We start from the raw sequence: 18172 nt of genomic DNA on the forward strand, positions 1-18172 counted from the left end.
TTCTGCAGCGCATGCGCCGAGTCCAAGGAAAGCGAGTTGGGGAGCAAGGCAAGCAGATTGCGCGTGCGCAGTCGACAGAGGGCGTTAGAAGAAGGAAATGGACCCCGCTCAATGACCCAGGCATTGCGCATGCGTCTTACTGCGGCCTGAAGCCGAACCTCGAAGGACCAGGACGGTTTTCTGCACATGCGCAGGAGGCTCAATGACAGTCGAACGTTGGCTAAGGTGAGGGAAATGGTGAAGGATTGCCTGGCCAGGGGTGGGCGGCCCTGCACCCCTTTGTAGCCTTCCGAGCATATCCTATGCGCTTAAGATCCACCTGCCGCCCAGACCCCGCAGAGACTAGTTGTGCCACCACAGGGCTTCTGGGCCCGCAATACGCTCCAGGACTTGAAGACCTCTGACCCCTGCCTAGGACTCAGGCCAACTGAGCAGTGCGGGAGGGGACGGACAGGAGGGCCTACGAGGCGGGCGGATGGGCTCTGCGCCCTTCCTGGGGTAGAAACGGCCCCTGGAAGTTGGGACACGGAGGTGGAGAGGGCGCCTTTACCCCCAGATGACCTTTGACTTATGCCCATTTCCCTCGTTTAGGTTGCGGGGAAAGGGTCTGGCCATGCTGCATGTGACCCGAGGGGTCTGGGGATCCAGGGTCCGAGTACGGCCCCTGTTGCCCGCGCTCCTCGGCCACCCCCGGGCCCTGTCATCGCTGGCGTCCAAGATGGGGGAGTACCGCAAGATGTGGAACCCCACGGAGCCCCGCGACTGGGCCCAGCAGTACCGCGAGCGGTTCATCCCGTTCTCCAAAGAGCAGCTGCTCCACCTCCTGATAAAGGTACCGCCCGTCCCGGGTCCAAGAGCCTGGGAACTACGAATCCCGGCAGGCGTAGCGGCGGTACAGCCCTTCATGCTATAGAGGGATGCCTTGGCGCCCCCTGGGAATTGTAGTTCCTGTTCCCTTTCTAGGCCCAGGTGGGCGTGGGGTGAGTTGGAATGCGGGGGACTGACCTTTGAGATGCAGATAGATGCAGCAGCAGTCCCAGACTCTAGCTTGTTCTTGGGGCTGGAACAAGCAGTCACTGGGGCATGGTTTTTCCCTCTACAAAATGGGTATAATAATCATCCTCATCATTACTATTACTACTGCCTAATAATAATTATTATACCCACGAAGCTATAATTATAATGATATCACACAGCGCTCTTATTATATGGCACTGTGCTAAACATTTCCCACATATTATTGAATTATTGAACAACCCAATAAGAGAGGTACCACCATCATTCCCATTTTACAAATGAGGTAACTGAATCAGGAAAAGGGCAATGACCCACCCAAGGTCATGACTGGTGGCCCAGATTTGAACCAAAGTGGTCTGACTCCACAGCAGGGTGGGGACAAGGGTGAGGCAAGTAGGCACTTGCTCGACCCTAACAGCTTAACCCCGCTATTGCCATCATACTTGTGATTATTCTGTATTATCATTCATTCATTTAATAATTATTGATTAAACACCTATATGGACTAAGTCCTGTGCTGGGCTTTATCCATACACAAAAGTATATATACAAACACATAAACACACATGTATATATATGGACACAGATAATCACATCACATTCTCACCATTGCTTTTTTGAGAAAGAGGGTATGATCCTCTGTTGCCGATAAGGAAACAGGCTCAGAGAAGTGATGACATTCACCCCGGTCACCGAGATAGGAAGCATAAAAAAGTGGTTAAATATGTGTGCTCTGGAGTCAGATAGGCCTGGATTGGAGTCTCAGCTTTTCTTTATACAGACAGTGTAGCCCTCAGCAAGTGACTTCTCTGAATCTAAGTGTCCCCTCTGAATAATGAGGGTTATAATTCCATCAACCTCCTTGCATCCTCTAGAGGATGATGTCATGCCAGCAAACAGTGCCTGGCACACAAATCAGGAGTGACTTCTGGCCAGGAAGTGTCAAAGCGGAAACTTGAACATCTAGCTCTTCAAGTCATCTGTTTTTCACTCTCTGGAGCTACCTCAGTTTCTTGGCCAGTGAAATTGATCAACCCTTGTCCCTTCTAAAAAAACACCCAAATTTTAAAGAGCCCAGAGCTCTGATTGTCTGTCTGGGCTGCCCAGGAAGGAATTCCTCCCCACGAGGAAGTAGGGAGAGGCCTAAAGAGAAGTTTTGCTTCCCGAGGTAACAGGAGTTCCATTCCAGTCCTGCAGAGAAGGCGGCTTTGGAGGACTTCGTGACCCACGTGAACTTTTGTACCTTGTTCCACTACCATCACATCCTGGCCCAGCTGCAGGTGAGGACAGGGTCCCTCTGGCCGTGTCATCCTTGTTTGCTTATCCATTCATTAAGCAAAAGTTCTCTGAGCACTTACTTGGAGCCTGGCCCTGTCCTAAGCACTGGCAGTGCAGCAGTGAGCAGAACAGATGAAGCCGTGCCCTTGAGGAGGTGACATTCCAACTGGGGAGATGATAAATCAATAATTGTAAAATATGATACCCAGGAGTTGTAAGTGCTACTGAAGGTGGAATAGAGAGGGACGAGAAGGGCACCTGTTTTAGACAGGGTGGTCAAGGAAGCCTTCTCTGAGGAGGTGACAGGTGAGCTAAGACCTGAGTGAAGCGATGCAGCGAGCCTGATGGGTGTCTGGGGAAGGACATTCCAGGCAGAGCGAACAGCAAGTGCAAAGGCCCTGAGGTGACAGAGGGCCTGGAGTGTTGGGGGAATGGCAATGGGACCACTGGCTGGAGGGAGAGAGGGCGGGAGATGAGAGCAGAGAGGACGTGGGGGAAAATTGTGCCTGGCCTTGTGGGCTATGCAGAGGAATTGGCTTTTATGCTAAGTGAGCTGCGAGCCGCCGCAGGTGGGCTCGGAGCAGAGGAGGGTCATCAGCTGATTCGGGTGTCAGTAGGATCCTTCTGGCTGCCATGTAGGGAACAGACGGTCAGAGGCAGGGAGATCTATTAAAGAGTCTATTATGTTTGTCCAAGTGAGAGATAATGGCAGCTCCCACAAGGGTAATAGCAGTGGAAGTGGTGAAAAGTGGTCGGACACTGGTAATGGTCCGAAGGCATCAGCATTCGGCTGTGTGGGTGGGGCCTTGAGAGAGAGAGGAGTCAAGGGGGCCTCCAGCGGTTCGGGCCTGCTCCTCCCGAAGGATGCAGCTGCCACTTACTGAGACGTGGAAGACAGACTGGGGGGCAGGAGACAGGTCTGTGGGGAAGACTGAGAGCTCAGTTTTGGACTCAGAAATTTGAGCTGCCTATTGGACAGCCCGGTAGAGAGAGAGGGACTTGAATGCCCACAGGCTGGAGGTCAAGGGAAGGGGCTGGGCTAAGGAATAAGTATCTAGATGGTCCTACATGCAACCACCAGGGGGATTAGTCCTGAGGAGTCAGTGCCAGTCCTGAGGTCGGGAAGGGGAACTGGAACCAGTGAGGGGGCTGGACAAGGAGCAGTCAGAGGGAAGTGAAGCTCCAGGAAATGGTGGAAGCCAAATTCTCAACATCCTCCTCCTCCTCCTCCTCCAGGATCTTGTGTTGGGTGTCTCCAAGACCACCCTCAAATTCACTGATTTTCATGAGGGGCTCACAGAGCTCAGAAATGCTGTTATGCTCCCAGTACTAGTTTATTACAGCAAAAGGAGAACAGACAAAATCACAGAGGAAAAAGGCAAGGGGACGGGGTCCAGGAGAGACCAGGTGAGAGCTTCCCGTTGTCCTCTCCCAGCAGAGCCAGAGGAACAGTGCTTAATTCTCTCATCAGTGACGCATGACAACACACGCAGGGTATCACCCACCAGGGAAGCTCACCTGAGCCTTGGTGTGCAGGGTTTTTAATGGTGGTTGGTCAGGCAGGAGTGGCTGACCGCCTACGTGGCTGATCTTAGTTACTTAGTCTCCAGCCCCTCCAGAGGTCACACTGCTACTTCGTGGCCCCACCATGAATCACACTGATAGCATAGACTATCGGGTGTGGCCCAAGCCCCTGGTAAACCAAGATACTCTCATCAGGCAGGATAGTCCAAGGGCTTAGAGGTTCCCTCCCAGGAGCCCACCAGTTCTTTGGAATGTGCAGGGTTTGGACAACCCAGGCCTGCCGAGTTAACCCTTTACCACTCCTGCCCCCCAAAGCTCTCCTCTTTGCTTCGATGAGGGGCAACATCGGCCCCTCTGTGCCAGGCTCATCAACTCCTTCCTGCAGGACCAAGGAGCAGCTGCCATCAGCCCCATCTGCAGAAGCAGAAACTGAAGCTCCAAGAGGGCCCAGATGTGCCCGAGATCATACAGGTCCCAAGTGGCAGGGCTAGGATTTGCACCCCTGTCTCCTGGCCTCCAAGCTCTTCTGTGGGGGCACTTTTTAAAGTTATTTAAAAATATATTATTATATAAACATTTAAATATATTGAAACAGAAAGAATATACAGTGAAATTCTCACTGAGGCAGCAGATTTTAAACGGAGACACTGAGAGGGTTGGGTAGAAGCACCAAAGGTGAGTGAGACACACTGGGTGACCATTTGCTGGTGACTTAAGTCCGTTGAGGAACCAGGCAAAGAACAAGAAGAGCCCCAGTTCAGGCGCCATCTTTGTCGTTCACTAGGCCTGCGGGTGACCTTGTTAGGTGACCTCTCTCTGCTCCTCCTACCTCCTACGCATTTTGTTCATTGAACTGACTCACTAGATATTTACTGAGCACCTACCGTGTCCCCCGAATGGTTCCAGCCCCCAGGACACAGCGGTGAGCCTGAGAGGTGTGTATCTGCCTCATGGCGCCATGTTCTAGTGAGGGAGACAGACCCTTGACAAGGTAAAGAAGTAAAATATGTTAAAAGGTGCTAAGTACCATGGATAGGGGTACCAGATAAAGTACAGAACACCCAGTTTACTCATTTCCTACTGCTGCCATAGCAAATTACCATCTACTGGGTGGCGTAAAACAAGAGATTTATTCTCTCAGAGCTCAGGAGGCTGGAAGTCCAAAATCAAGTTGTTGGCAGGGTGGGTTTCTTCTGGAGGCTTGGAGGAAGGGAACCATCCTATGCTTCTCTCCCAGCTTCTGGTGGGTGCCGGCAATCCTTGGCTTGTGGACACATCACTCCAATCTCTGTCTCCATCTTCACATTGCCTTCTCTGTGTGTCCTTTTCCGTCTCTTATAAGGACACTCTTCATTGGATTTAAGGCCCACCCTAATCCAGTATGATCTCACTTTGATCCTTACCTTAATTATACCTGCAAAGACCCTATTTCCAAATGAGGTCATATTCTTTTTTTAAAAAAATTTATTTTATTTTTATTTTTTTATTTTTGGCTGCATTTGGTCTTTGTTGCTACACGTGGGCTATCTCCAGCTGTGGCGAGCGGTGGCTACTCTTCATTGCGGTGCGTGAGCTTCTCATTGCTGTGGCTTCTCTTGTTATGGAGCACGGGCTCTAGGCACGTGGGCTTCAGTAGTTGTGGCATGCAGGCTCAGGTTGTGGCTTGTGGGCTCTGGAGCACAGGCTCAGTATTTGTAGCACACGGGATTAGTTGCTCCGTGGCGTGTGGGATCTTCCCAGACCAAGGCTCAAACCCGTGTCCCCTGCATGGGCAGGCGGATTCTCAACCACTGCGCCACCAGGGAAGCCCAAGGTCGTATTCTGAGGTTCCAAGGGGACATGAATATTTAGGGGACACTATTCAACCTTCTATACCCAGTTAAATTTGAATTTTAGATAAGCTATGAATAGTTTTTTTTTTAAGTATAATTATGTCCATCTAATATAATCCTTATATATTGCATAGGACATACTTAAACTAAAAAAATTATTTGTTGTTGATCTGAAAATCCAATTTAACTTGATGTCCTGCATTTTATTTCTTTTTGGCTAAATCTGGTAACCCTAATTAAGAAGAAAAAGAAATCAGAGGTATTTTTGCAATTTTAGGTAGGGTAGTCAGGGAAGGCCTCAGTGAGGGGGCGACATTTGAGCAGCGACCTGAAGGAGGCCAGAGTGAGCCATATGGAGATCTGTGGGAACGGTAAGTGCAAAGGCCCTGTGGCAGGGGTGTGCATGGTGTGTAAGGAGGAACAGCAAGGTGGCTGGTGGGGCTAGAGCTGAGTGCGCAAGGGGGACAGGGCTGAAGATGAAGTCAAAGAGGGGACCCGGGGCCAGATCCTGCAGGGCCTTGTGGGACACAGTGAGGGGAGGGTTCTGTGCAGAGAATAGGCGTGAGCAGATTTAGATGACAACAGGCGCCCTCTGGTGGCCGTACCGGGAACAGACTGGGGGGTGAGGATGGGAGCTGGGAGCTGGGAGTCCCGCCCTGAGGCCACCACAGCAGTCCAGGGGGTGAGAAGTGGTCAGATTCTGGATCTATCAATATTCTGAATGTGGTGCCATCAGGATTTGCTGATGGGCTGGAGAAAGAGAGGAGTCCAGGATGACCCAAGGCTTTGGGCCTGAGCACCTGGAAGGATGCTCTTCTAAGATGGAGAAGATGGGGGGGCGCCATGGGGTGGAGTGGGGGGGGAATTGGGGAGGGAGCAGGTTTGGGGAGGAGTTTCAGGACCCCAGTGTGGGACATAGAGGGCTTGAGAGGGGGGTGGTGGGGACGGTCGTGAGTCAGACGCTGTCCCCACTGTGCAGGGATGAATTCAGACTGTGAGGGTGAGGGTCTGTGTGAGTGGATGTCCACACTGACTTTGATGTCTGTACCAGGGTCTGTGTGCAAATTAGAAGAAAGCACCCCTTACCCTAGCCTGGGGCTGTCTAATATGATAGTTGCTATCTACACGTGGCTGTGTAAATTTGAAATAATTGAAATTAAATAACAATTTAAAATCCCATGGCACAATTACATCCACCACGTTTCAAGTGCCCAGTGGCCATCTGTGGCCAGCTACAAGCTATTGGATGGTGCACGTGGAGATGTTTCCATCATTGCAGGAAGTTCTATTGGATGGTGCTGTTCTATACCCTTTATTTCCTTATGAAAAGATGATAAATGTCTAGGTCTGCAACATCTACAATGGTACAATTTAGGTCTGGTACCTTTGGGGGGGGACATCTCGAATGGTTATTTTGTTGGAAGATAGGGATTAGAGGATGTTATTTTGTGGGCTTGATGTTGGATTTGAGGCAACTGTGACATCCCTAAAGAAACGTCAAGTGGAGAGTTTGTATTAGTTTCTATAAAGGCTTAGCTGCTGTAACAAGCAGACTCCATAAGGCAATAGTTTAAAGGAGGTGGAGGGTTCTTTCTCTCCCACTTAACAGCCTTGTGGTAAGTGGGCCAGGGTGGATGGGCAGCTCTGTTCCACATGAGATGATGCCGGGACCCAGGTTCCTTCCATCTTGTCGTTCTGCCATCCCCTTAGGGCTCTGTCTTCGTCTCTGTGGGCTCAGAACTGGGCTGTAGGCAGAAGAGCATTCTAAGCTGGTAGAACAAGGAAAGAGTGGAAAGTGCGGTGGGGGGGCAAGAAGTGAGGGAGAAGGTATACCTGTCACTTCTCCTCACATTCTATTGATGAATTCTCCTAGCCACACCTAGCCTCTCAGAGGAAGATGGGAAATGTAGTCTATCTGGGCAGCCCCATGGCCGCCTTCACCTCTATTACTGTGGCAGAAGGGGAGGACAGAGCTCATGCACTGGAAATGGGTATTAGGTCTGGAACGTGGAGGAGAGGTCCGAAATGGAGATGTGGGTTAGGTAGTTATCTGCACAGAGGTGGTGTTGAAGGGCATGGGGATGGCAAGGCGACTTAGAGCGAGCTTGAGGGAAGAGAAGGGAAGAGGGCCTAGAATCAAGCCATGGGATACCCCATCATTTAAAGGATGGGGCCAGGAACATCCTTATGTGTAGCCACAATCCCTCATGCAGTGACCTAGCTCATTTTCCTTCTCTCTGACTCTCTCCTCAGACCTTGTATGACCCCATCAACCCTGACAGGGAGAACCTTGACCAGCCTTCACTTACAGACCCCCAGCGTCTGTCCAATGAACAGGAGGTGCTTCGGGCCCTGGACCCCCTGCTGGCCCAGGCCAACTTCTCCCCGCTCTCAGAGGACACCCTGGCTTATGCTCTGGTGGTCCATCACCCTCAGGATAAGGTCAAGGTGCTTGTCTTCCAGAGGAGAACCAAAACTCCCAGGATGCCTTGGGGTAGGGGGTGGAGCCTTTGGGAAGCCGAGGCTGCTGGGAGTTGTAGTCCTGAACACAGGGCACTAGCCCTTGTGGCACCTTTGGTGAATTAGAAAAAGGCACCTCTTTCTCAGGTCACTTCACTGCCATCTGTTGGAAAAGTATCATAAGATACAGGTCTTCTTAGGACTAGAGACTTTATCACCATCTGCCAGAAAACCAATACAGCTGTCCTTTGGTATGGGGGGATTGGTTCCAGGACCCCTGTGGATATCAAAATCCCTGGATGCTCAAGTCCCTTATGTAAAATGGCATAGTATTTGCATATATATATGCACATCCTCCTTCATACTTTGTCATCTCTGATTACTTATAATACCTAATACAATGTAAATGCTGTGTAAAGTAGTTGGTGGTACACAGCAAATTCCAGTTTTGCTTTCTGGAATTAAAAAATTTTTTTCTCCATGCCGTAGTTGGTTGAATCAATGATGTGAAACTCACGGATACAAAGGGCTGACTATAATAAATAATATCAGTACAAAATACTCACATTAAAGTCAACAAAATTAGGGAATTCCCTGGCAGTCCAGTGGTTAGGAGTCAGCACTTTCACTGCTGGGGTGCAGCTTCCACCCCTGGTCAGGAAACTAAGACGATCCCATAAGCCATGTGGTGCGGCCAAAAGAAAAAATAAAGTCTACAAAATTATAATAAAAATACCAAAATCTTCCAGATTTCCACATTTTAGTGATTTTTAAGATGTGCTTTTTTTCCGAAGTCATACTTTACTGTCTCTGAAATTGGAATGTGACTTACAAGGGGTAGTGTGAAATAGTTCAATTGGCAATATATTTTCCCTTTTAGTTGCTTCATAAAATAATAAATTATAGAGTATCTTAAAATCAGTGGCATCTTAGATTCTAGGAAATACGGTAATAAAGATGACTGTGATGTGAATGGCACCATCTTGGGTGGTGTGCCCATGTGCAGTATACAACATGAACAACCATACATGGCTGTTCTGCCTACACACTGGGTGATGATGAGCCTGGGAAGTGGGGGGCAGGGGATCATCGGGGGCAGGGGCATCTAATTCGAGTATCCCGCACTCACACCCCAGCTTATGCTCAGCTGCCCCTGTTTCCTTCCCCCTTGGCAGGTGACGATAAATTTGGACCAGTATATCTACATGCAGTTCTGGGCCCTGGGCCAGCGAGTCGGGCAGATGCCCTGTAAGTCCAGCGTGGGCTCCAAGCGTGGCTTCTTCAAGTCGCCCCCTGCAGAGAGGTGAGGCGGCCCTTGGTTCCCTAGCTGCAGCGAGAGGGAGCAAGGTTAGAGTCGAGAGGGGACTGACAGGTCAGTGTCTGGATTTGGGTGTCTGGGACCCGGGTGGGAAGTCAAGAAAGGGGGAGAGGTGAATCAAATACTGCCTTTTCTTTCCAAGGAGAAGTAAGAACAACAATTCCCAGGGGAAGAGAAAGGGTAAGGACATTTTTCTCCATTTTCCAAATGAGGAAAACTGAGGCTCAGAGAGGGAAGACCATATTCTGAAAAAGTGGTACCGCCAGGATTCTGATGAGCATTATGTTTTTAACAGATATTCAAATACAGAGTAGGGTCAGGAGAGCCAGACCTTCTCACAGTCGGCCAGTGGACCTGTCAATCACCCAATCCTTCTGGAAATCAGTGTATCAAATACGGTCACGAATCCAAAAACAAAACCCAACAAAAACCAAAGACAGAAAGTCTCTTATATTCCCTTAAACCAGTAATTCCACTTCCAGGAATCTATTCCAAGGACATACTTATACTTGCAGACTCTGTGTTTAATTATCTGTCTCTCATGCTGGACTCTAAGCTCCACAAAGGCAGCTCCACAAAGGCAGTGTTGTATCTCCAGAGCTAAATAGCACTCCCTGGCAACTAGCAGATACTCTGAAACATATATAGAATTTGAATTTGAAAATTAACTAAAGTAATAAACTGTGACGGAAAATTTAAAAAAAGAATAGAGGTATATACATATATACGTGTGTAACTGAATCACTTCCCTGTACACAGGAAACTAACAATATTGTAAATCAACTATACTTCAATTAACAAATAATTTAAAAGGTAATTAACTAAAGAATCTTAGCTCTCGTTAATCAAGTTCTTAAAAGCAGAAGCAACCTATGTGTCCGATAATAAGGGATTGTATCCATGTCACTGATCCCTTATTGTTGGACACTTATGTCTGACTTTCCTCCCACCATTGTTAATTAGCTTTTAAAATGATGATGATGATGATGATGATGTGACTACAGAGCCAGAGAGAGGGTCCTAGGGTTGGAGTGGGGCTCCCTGGGGTGGTCCTGACCATCCTTGCCCCTCCATCTCTGGCCATCAGGAGATACTTTAAGCGGGTGGTGCTAGCAGCCCGAACGAAGCGGGGGCACATGGTGCTGAAGAGCTTCAAGGACATGCCGTTGGAGGGCCTGGAGCAGCTGCTGCCCGAGCTGAAGGTGCGCACGCCCACCCTACAGCGGGCCCTGCTCAATTTCACGTTGGTCGTCTCGGGTGTGGTGTTCTTCGTCAATGTGGGCATGGTGGTGCTCTCCGACCTCAAGATGGCCACCTCCCTGCTGCTGCTGCTCTTCACTGCCTTCATGGGCCTGCGGGCCTCCAAGGTAAGCGGCCCACCCCGCCAAGCCCGCTCCTCGCTGTTCAGCCAGGTCGGGCCACCCTATCGTTTTGTTTCTCTTTTTGTGGGTCATTCCTGCTTCGTGCTGTGCTTCCTTTCCTTTCCTTATTTACTCAACACGACCTTGGGCAGGTTTCTTGATCTCTCTGTGCCTCAATTTCCTCATCTGGAAAATGGGTACAATAGCAAGACCTGCCTGGTAGGGCTGTTGTGAAGAGGAAATGAGTGAATCTGTGAGGAACACTGGATGCAGGGCTGGCATGTGGCTAGTGGGGCACAAGTGTTCACAGCCACTCACTGCACGCTTAGTGACGTGGGAAGGGTGTGTGTTTTAGAACCAGACTGCCTGGGTTTGAATCTAGTTCTACCGTGTTCTAGCTGTGTGACCTTTTTTTTTTTTTTTTTTTTTTTTGGTGGCGTGTGGGATCTTAGTTCCCTGACCAGGGATCGAACCCATTCCCCTGCAGTGGAAGCGTGGAGTCCTATCCACTGAACCTCCAGGGAAGTCCCTAGCTGTGTGACCTTGAACAAGCTGCTTAACCTCTCTGTGCCTCTTTAAAGTGGAGATGACAGTGGGGGTTGTTGTGAGGAGTCAATGAATTAATATGCATACAGTGCAGAAAACAGAGCCTGGCACATAGTACAGAAGGTATTATATGAGAGTTCGCCATTACCATTATTACTACTATTATTACTGACTGGGCTCTTGTCTCCTGAGTCTGGGCTTCCCCATCCTGGCCAGGTGTCACTATCACCAGGGGAGCTATTTTATAAATGCAGCCTCCTGTGTTCTAGCCCATATGGACTGAATTGGAAACTCTGGGAACGGGGCCTGTATTATTAACAAGCTCCCTTCCTGATTCCGCTACAAGTGAGTGCAGGGCAGCCTCGTCCAGTTGCACAGGTTGTTCACCATCCAAGGATGCGTGGCCAAAGGGACAGTTGGGGGCTGGAATCCAACTTGTGCTTTGCTTGCTGAGCCGCGAGCTCTGTCTCGAGGCTGAGGTGGCCTCGAGGGGCTGCCTTTTACTCATTCCCCCCAGGGTTGGCACTGGCCCCAGGAATGTGGGCTGGCATGAAGTGTCTGTTGTGCCCGATCATTCACTTGCTGGTTCATTGGTTTTCAAGCTGTTTTCAGCCATCCCAATGGGCTGGTAGGAAGCCTGGTTAATAAATCCCACAGATAATAACCAGACTGTGCTGGCTGAGAGGGTTGCAGGGGTATGGGGGTGCACTTCCTATCTAGAACCGAGGGTCAGGTGGGATTGGAGGGAAGCTCTGAAAGGTGGGGATGGAGCCTTTCAGGGGGCTGGGTGAGCATAGCTTGGGGGGAATCTCACAGTGATGGAGTCTTGGGTGCAGCGCGGTGAAGCGAGGCCCCAGAGGGAGTGGTGAGGGCCTTGAATGCTAAGGCAGGGGCCCTGGACTTCATCCTCAGGGCAGGGGGCTATGGAAGTGTTGTAGGCATAGAGGGCGTGTGGCAGCCACGGACAACAGAGGGGAGGGTGCCGAGCTGCTCTGGGGAGGACATACATAGTTCTAGCCCAGGGAGGACCATCCATGCTACCTCTCAGTGGCCCGTGGGGATGGAGGGTCCTGAGCCTCTTGGGCTCTGAAGCACCCAGTTTAAAACCCAGTTCACTAGTTAATTTACTGCATCCCTTAGACGTTTTCCCATGCCCCAGGCTGAGTCCCCACGCCTTAGCTTTATCATTTATTTATTCATTTATTTTTTAATTTGGCTTGTGGGATCTCAGTTCCTCAAGCAGGGATTCAGCCCGGGCCATGGCACCGAAAGCACCGAATCCTAGCCACTAGACCACCAGGGAACTCCCTCCATGCCTTAAATGTGGGCCTCCCCGGCCTCTATCCAGCTGCCCACACAGCATCCATGTTCCCCTAAACCCCCCTGTCCTCCCGAGTTCCCCGTCTTGGGACAGATGCTCAGATCAAACACCTGGGAGGCTGATTTTGCCGCAGGATACACGTCCCTCTTTCTCCTTCCACCCCCCCCCCCCGCCCACGAAAGATCTCATCCACTTCCGTGGTTTCCACAGGCAGCTCCCCATCATCTCCTAGATCGGGGTGCTCTGTGCTCAGCCTGAAGCAGCCAAGTTGGCCAGGTGGAGGGCAGCATCTCTCCCACACCTGCTCCTCCTCCTAGTTCTCCATCTGTGGGTGACCCCATTGTCCCCCCAGTCACCGGCTAGACCCCTGGAAGTCGCCCTGGCCCCGCCCCCCAACCCGTCGGTCCTCAGCCCGTCCTTCCTGCCCCCCCACTCCAAGTCTCTGTGCCCATCTCCTCTCCTCTATCCTGGCTCCAGCTCAGACCTTCTTCCTAGCCCCACCCCCCCACTGGTCCCCTCCAGCCCATCCCCATTGGCCCCGGGGCTGGCCCTGCTTCTCCCTTGCTCACAACTTGGCATCGGAGGCCCTGCTTCCCCGGCCTCATCTGACACAATTCTAAGCTTCAGCTCTACCAAAATATACTTGTAGCTCCTCCCCCCGCTTCTCTTTGCTTCTCTCCCTTGGCACATGCTGTTTCTCCTCCTGAAACGTCCTATCCCTGTCATTGGGCTGACCAACCCTGCCTCAGCCCTTACCCTCAGCTCAGAGGCTCCAGAAAGCCCTCCCAGACCTCCTGGGCTGAGAAGGCTCCTGCTGTACTCTGGTTCGCTGGGGGCCCCCTCAGCCCAGCCCAGGGGAGGCCCGTGAGGCAGCCTGAGAAGGGTTATTGAGCTGGCATCCCAGAGGTGCCCCCGGGCCGGGCCTGCCCTGGAGGGAGAGGTGCGGGGCACACGGACAGACAGCCACGTGCCTGACGGAGGTACCCGAGGATGTATCTGCTCATCTGTGGGAAGCAAAGACCATCCTGAACCTTGACAATGAGGCAGTGAGTGTCTCCCAAGAACGGCTAGAGCTAGCTTGGCCTCTTGCAAGGCCCAGAAGCCTGAGAGAGCAGGGTGTGCCCAGGGCGATGCTCGGGGTAAATTGACTAATTCAACGCGGGCTGCGCTCAGAGGGGAGAAGCAGGAGGTGAGAGGGAGAAATCCTCAGGGGCCAGGCCATGGAGTTTGGACTCTCTGAGGGCACGAGGGAGCCGTGGGAGGGCTGTGAGCAGGGGAGGAGCGGGGTCAGTTCTGGGGCTGTGCGGAGACAGACTGGAGTGGGGAAGACTGAGGAGGGAGCCAGGGAGGAGGCTGGGGCTATGCAGTAAGTGGGCTGGAGGGGAGGGGCCCCGGCAGAGAGAGTCAAGGCAGGAGGATGGAGCCAGATCCTGACAGGCTGGCGAGGAGGAGGAGGCGAGGATGGTGCCAGAGGTCTGGCCTGTGACGGGGTAGATGGTGGGGCCACCCCAGACAGGGAGCCCAGGGGAGGAGGAAGCTGCGCGAGGAGCTGGGTGAGAGGAGCCACCACACTGAGCGCGGGCCGCGTTGAAGGGGACATCCGGGTGGCCGGTGGTGAGCCCTCTCCAGGGAGAGGTCTGGCCTCGTCTGCGTGCCGGGCAGGGGCACGACCTGCTCACCTAACCTGCGAGAATTCTACTCCACAAGCTTGGCAGAAACAGGCACACAACCCAACGTGTCTTTCATACCAGACGGTCCCGAACGCACACAATTCCCGCATCTTGCCTCCAACCGAAGAAATGGAGATTTGTTCCAATGCGGGGACATAAACCAACGGTGCTGGCCGTTTCAGCGATTTTGCAGGGCTGTGTTCATTTCAGAGGCGTTTCACCTTAGGCCTCCGAGTAACCTGGGCGACACTCTATGGGCAGAAGATACTTGTGTTTCAAGGACGGGCATCCAGCAAGGGGTGTGGACGAGTATGTGTGGCTAATGTTTAAATGCTTGTGACTGGCTAGCCTTTGTGCCAGGTGCTTTATTAACTTCCGGAGCACCTCCTGTCACCTGCCTTGGTTCACAGACACAGCTACCCGAGGACTTAGGTCTTAGCCACAGCCTCACGGCTGGAGGGGGGCAGAGATGGGACTGGCATGCAGGCCTGTGGGCTGCAGGACCCAGCAGCCTTGAACTCATTTGGTGGATGAGAAGAGAAATCTGGGTGGAGGTTCTGAGTGTGAGCCCCAGAGGGCACTGGTGGGCTCTCATCTCCCTCCTTAGGGACAACAAGGATGGGGAAGGGGGTCCAGGTGAGGCGGGGCCAAAGGTGGGGAAGGGGGGCAGCCAATAGCCAGCTGGGCCCCAGACCTGGCCCTCCCTCCCTTCTTCTCCGAAAACAGCTCATCAAGTATTTGTTGTCCTTTAACACTTCTCTTTGACAATTTAACATTTAAAACCTTTTTTTTTTTTAATTATGGAAAAGTTCAAACAGACGCAGAAATAGAATAGTATAATAAGCTCCCTTGTAGCCAGCACCAGCGTCAACAGTTAGCAACAGTCAATCAGGTTTCACCTAAAGACCGCCTCCCTGACCACTGGATTATTTTGAAACAGATCCTACACGCGTCATCTGGGAACACTTCAGTATGTGTCTAGACGATAAGGATTAAAAAAAAAAAATCATTGTAATAAAAAGTGCCCAGACTAAAACTCCTATGGTCCAGAAATCCTCAAACACATCCATTAATACGTGGCTCAGATGAGCAAACCAGGGGCAAGAGCATGTGGGTTAAACATACAAATACCCAGGCCCCAGTCCTCGGGTCCTGAACAGAAGAGGTCTGGGGAGGTCCCTGGAGCCCTCGGGAAGGGCTGTACCAGCGTAAGTGACCCAGGGGTGTGTATATGGGTGAGGGTGCGTGCTCTGTGTGTGTGTGTGTGTGTGTGTGTGTGTGTGTTTGGATGGGGGTGTGGAGCCCCAGCACGGCCCTGACCCTCCCGGATCTCGTCTGTCCTGCAGATGTTCGGACAGCGGCGCAGCGTGCAGGCGCTGGAGCTGGCGCACATGCTCTACTACCGCAGCACGTCCAACAACTCGGAGCTGCTCAGCGCCCTGGCCCTGCGCGCGCAGGACGAGCACACCAAGGAGGCGCTGCTGGCGCACAGCTTCCTGGCCCGGCGGCCCCGGGGGGCGCGGGGCGAGCCGGAAGGTAGGACTGCGAGTGCAGGTGGTCCCACCCTGTCCCGCCCCCTTTACAGCCCCGCCCCCTCGAGGCCCCGCCCCATCCCAACGCTGCCTGGCTCAGACGTGGCCCCACCGGGAACAAACTCCACCCTGCCCCTACCGGGTTGAGACTACCGTTAGTCCCAAGTGGCCCTGCCCCAGTGAGACACCATCCCCTCGATGCCCACTTCACAGTCCCGGCTCGTTATGGTGAACCCCATTCAGCAGTCGGGACCCCTGACCCAGCTGCTGCCCTTCCCTGGGGTGACCTCCCTCTCCTAACCTCAACCTCGACAGGAGTCTTGGATCAGGCTCCCGTTGTGGCATGCTCCCCACTCCCCGCCCGCTTCTTCCTATACGTGAACCCACACACTTCCTACAAGACACCCTTATCCGTTACCTGTGTAAGCGCCCTGAGCAAGAGTCCCTGGCTTGTCCCCAGATGAGAGCCCCAAAGTTGAGCTTCCTAGGCTTTGTCCCACTCCCCTAGGCTTCTCCTAAACCCAGGCCCCTCTTATCCGTTGTGCTGCAGCCTCCCTGCTGCCCGCTCTCGGACCTTCCGGGTCTGTCTGACCTCCTCACAACACCTGCCTCTCCCTCTGCAGAGACCTCCCAGTGGCTCCAGTCGGAGGTGGAGAACTGGCTTCTAGCGCAGTCAGGCTGTGACGTGGCCTTCAACGGGACTCGGGCCCTGGCCCACCTGCAAGCCCTGACCCCCAGCGTCGGGATGTACCCGCCCCCGGGTTTCCCCAAACTAGACCCGTTGGCTACTATCACTTCCCCCAAGGCCGCACCACCTAGCACTGACGACCCCTAATCGAAACCTCTCTGTCCCGCCCCGCCCAGCCAGCTGGTTGGGAACTAAGCTCCGCCTCCTCGGCAAGCCGTCAATCATGGCTACGATGCTTCACCACTCCACAACTTCCAGTTACTCATTACTACTTAACGTTACTCTGTTTTCTTAAACAAAGTCGCGCATCAAGGCAGCCTGCTGTTGCTAGGTCCCCTCTTCGGATGAACAGCCAATCAAAGATTTTTGGCTCTGCTTCTGTTCCATCTTGGTCCCCCGCCCCCCCCATCCCACCCCCGCAAACATTTAAACGTGGTGCCAGCCAATCACAGCTGCGCAACGCTACAAACCACCAGGCGCAGTTGTTAAACTGTGCCCCCCCCCCCCCCCGAGGCTATATGTCACTGTCTTTTTAGCCTGTACCGGGCAAACCGCCCATCGTGTTCACCGAGGCGGAGCTCCAGCCCACGTCCAATGAGAGCCTTTTAGCCCGGTTTTCTGGCAAACCGCCAGTGACAGCTGTTGGCCACAACCAACCTTGGGCAGCCAGTTGTCCCTGCATGGAAGCAACCAATCAGAATTTTTAGAGGAGACCTGATCTTTCTATCAATTGCAGCTGCTTATAAGACAGGCCATTTGGTCAACTGTCGATCAGCTGGTCCAGGCTGAAGGGGTTGGGAGCCTTGTGCCAGGCAGAAAGCCGGGCCAGGAGGAACCAGAAACTGTCCTCACCCCAAGGCGCACGGCCACTCGGGCCCTGACAATAAAACTCAGGCAGCTTCCCTGCCCAGGCCCCTCACCCTTTTTACAGAAACTACCTCCGCCTGGATCTTGCCTCCGCCAGTGGCCTGTGCAATATTTACTGGTCTGTCCATTTCTCCCCTGTCCCCTCTCCCAAAGGAATAAATCATGTTTCATAAATCTGGATGAGTTGGATAGCCGCAGGGGTTGGAGAGAAGGAAGTCATTGGATTCCTGGAAAGAAGAGACTCTGGGTCTTGGGGGAATGCATTTTGGGTGGGTCCTGGGCAAAGAAAGCTGTCGTCCTAGAGAGAGACTGGGCTTGGAGTTGGTGAAATAGACTGGCTGTGGGTCACAGAAGAGGATCTTAGGGAGGACCTGACTCCTGAGCAGAGCCCTGGTTCCCCAAAAAACTGAATCTTCTGAACACGGAAGATAGGGCAGATAGTTCACCGCACAAAGACACACAGCCAGGGGATGGGTTGGTGTAAAAGCCAGCTTCTCCCCTCTCCCCATCTCACATGTGTCTTGATGTGGGGTTGAGTAAGCCTGGAGAAGGGGGGGTGTCATCTAATCTTTACTAAGGTGTCATATGGATTAGAGGTGGCATTTGGAGAGGGTGGGGGAAGAAGACGGGTTGGGTTCCAAGAGGGAAATAGGAAAGTGTCTTCTCAGAGGAAGGGTCAGAGGGAGAAAAAAAAGAGACCAACTGTTACCAACCAGGGTTCTTGGCCTCCTTAATCAATAGAAATTGATCAGAGGCCA

The 18172-nt window shown here is 52.4% G+C and overlaps 1 protein-coding gene across 3 annotated transcripts; it reads left to right on the top strand.

Annotated features, from left to right (window-relative positions):
* The first annotated feature begins 11 nt into the window (after positions 1–11).
* Positions 12–17588, top strand: TMEM143 (transmembrane protein 143). 3 transcript variants are annotated; one of them, XM_059045758.2, is made up of 8 exons: positions 12–225; positions 592–832; positions 2193–2297; positions 7905–8099; positions 9287–9414; positions 10517–10796; positions 15674–15863; positions 16483–17588. In XM_059045758.2, the coding sequence occupies exons 1-8, from the start codon at positions 203–205 to the stop codon at positions 16692–16694; spliced, it is 1374 nt and encodes a 457-aa protein (XP_058901741.1). In that variant the 5' UTR covers positions 12–202; the 3' UTR covers positions 16695–17588. The 3 variants fall into 3 exon arrangements, with proteins under 3 accessions (XP_058901741.1, XP_058901742.1, XP_058901740.1); XM_059045759.2 differs by lacking the exon at positions 7905–8099 and having other exon boundaries at positions 70–225; XM_059045757.2 differs by lacking the exon at positions 12–225 and having other exon boundaries at positions 485–832.
* The last annotated feature ends 584 nt before the right edge of the window (positions 17589–18172 follow it).

Source organism: Kogia breviceps, chromosome 18 (genome assembly GCF_026419965.1).
Source record: "Kogia breviceps isolate mKogBre1 chromosome 18, mKogBre1 haplotype 1, whole genome shotgun sequence".
Lineage (NCBI taxonomy): Eukaryota > Metazoa > Chordata > Mammalia > Artiodactyla > Physeteridae > Kogia > Kogia breviceps.

Coding starts and splice junctions, on each gene's coding strand:
- TMEM143 (XM_059045757.2), top strand. CDS start 557: ATGACCTTTGACTTATGCCCATTTCCCTCGTTTAGGTTGCGGGGAAAG. Junction 833..2,192: donor TGCTCCACCTCCTGATAAAG/GTACCGCCCGTC, acceptor CCGAGGTAACAG/GAGTTCCATTCCAGTCCTGC. Junction 15,864..16,482: donor GGCGCGGGGCGAGCCGGAAG/GTAGGACTGCGA, acceptor CTCCCTCTGCAG/AGACCTCCCAGTGGCTCCAG.